Source organism: Elephantulus edwardii, unplaced genomic scaffold (genome assembly GCF_000299155.1).
Source record: "Elephantulus edwardii isolate Elephantulus edwardi_28Jun2011 unplaced genomic scaffold, EleEdw1.0 scaffold00006, whole genome shotgun sequence".
NCBI lineage: Eukaryota > Metazoa > Chordata > Mammalia > Macroscelidea > Macroscelididae > Elephantulus > Elephantulus edwardii.
The window spans coordinates 26,757,519-26,759,085 of record NW_006399756.1 but is presented as its reverse complement, the minus strand read 5'-3'; the positions used below and the strand labels follow the sequence as shown (position 1 = coordinate 26,759,085).

The window sequence follows — 1,567 nt, the reverse complement described above, 5'->3', positions numbered from 1 at the left end:
TCTGTAAATGTTTATGAAAATTAATAAAATATAATTATAATTTAAAAAAAAAAAGAACAAATTAAAAAAAATTCTGGCTGTGAAAACACATCAAAGTAGTAATCAATTTTCATCCTAGAAGAAAAAGCAGGATAAATCAATAAAACTAATCTTATGGAAGAGTCCATTTGGGGAAGCACTGAAAATTGATGGTGGTTGTGGTGAAATTGTGATGATATTCCTCAAAATATTAATTTTATAAGGAAGTAAAAGTTCTAAGAAGCTCTTACGTCTTTCTGTGACTTCAGTACCATCGCGTTTGCTTTTCTTGGTTACGTCCATACCATAGCCGCCTGCAGGAAAAACGCAGAAACCATGAACAGCCATGCCTTTGACCATTGCCTTTACCAACTCCTCAACTCCTTTTCTAGCTAGATCTCAAGAACTTGATCCTTAGAATTGAATCACATTCATTTTTTGTCATCAGTATGATAGAGAATAAGTCTGGATTCTAAGAAACTCTGCTGGCTTAGTGGTAAGGAATTGAGCTGCCAACACAAAGGCATGCACTTCAAGTCCATCAGCCTCCTCCACAGGAGAAAGATGGGTGATTTAATGCCTCTGAAAACTCACTGGAAGGTCAGTTATGACTTGGTTCTCACTTGATGGTACAAACAACAACAACTTTGGATTCTTGTTCTTGGTACTGAATCTCCCAGGATGCCCATAGGATAAACTTGATCCTGATGAGCATTAAAACGTTTTACATAGTAGACTTTGACTATAAAGCCCTTGTTCTTTTTTCCAAGGTAATAAATAGCTGAAGGTTATCTGTCAAGGCACTTAAAGTTATCACTTAGTTAATTTTTATATATTCCATAATGGTCACTGTTGTATATAGAACTATAAATAAAACACATTTATTTATATTTTTTTATTTAGAATTTGGTTGTGATAATGATGTTGGGTGTACTTAAGTCAGGATAAAATCTCAGTAATTGTCATATCTTATATTGGTATAAATCTTCATGCATTGCAATATACAAACTTTTCTCATAATAACACACCTGCTCTAATATGCTTATGTGCAAATGTATGTAGGAAAAATATATGAAGACAATTTGCAAGAGATCCATAGAGATATGTGGGAAAATACATATTTGAGAGTATTGTGTTCTTCATTCTTGCTCCCCTTCTGAAAAAGGAAAAGAATTATAATATTAAGTGTGCCTTTGGTTGTTTTTTACATCCACAAGCAGGTTTCAGCTGATCTGACTTGTTAATTTTAGCTAACAGTGGGCTGTGCACTCAGGTCTCTTGGTTTATAGTCATCCAGCATTTGGTGGGTGAGTCTGTATTCAAAAAAGCAGTAGGGCCCTTGGGCCTATGGCCCTTGGGCCTAGTGTTAATTGATTTTGGGATGAATATTTTTTCCCCCTTTTATTTTTTTAATGAATTTTAATGAAAGTTTACAGAGACTTTGGATTTCCATTCATTCCTTGTTGCACTTTTCTTCCTTCCCATCCCTCCCCCCCAGTTCTCTCTTCTCTTTGAAAAGTAAAAAAAAAAAAATTCTTTCATTTTTATA

At 34.3% G+C, this 1,567-nt stretch overlaps 1 protein-coding gene across 1 annotated transcript in view; it reads right to left on the bottom strand.

Annotated features, from left to right (window-relative positions):
- COL17A1 (collagen, type XVII, alpha 1) overlaps positions 1-1,567 on the bottom strand; it is a 59,526-nt gene that overhangs the window by 50,767 nt on the left and 7,192 nt on the right. The window contains exon 2 of the mRNA XM_006880177.1: positions 270-332. Within this exon, the coding sequence (XP_006880239.1) occupies positions 270-321 (52 nt within the window). The 5' untranslated portion in view covers positions 322-332. The remainder of the gene's footprint in view (positions 1-269; positions 333-1,567) is intronic.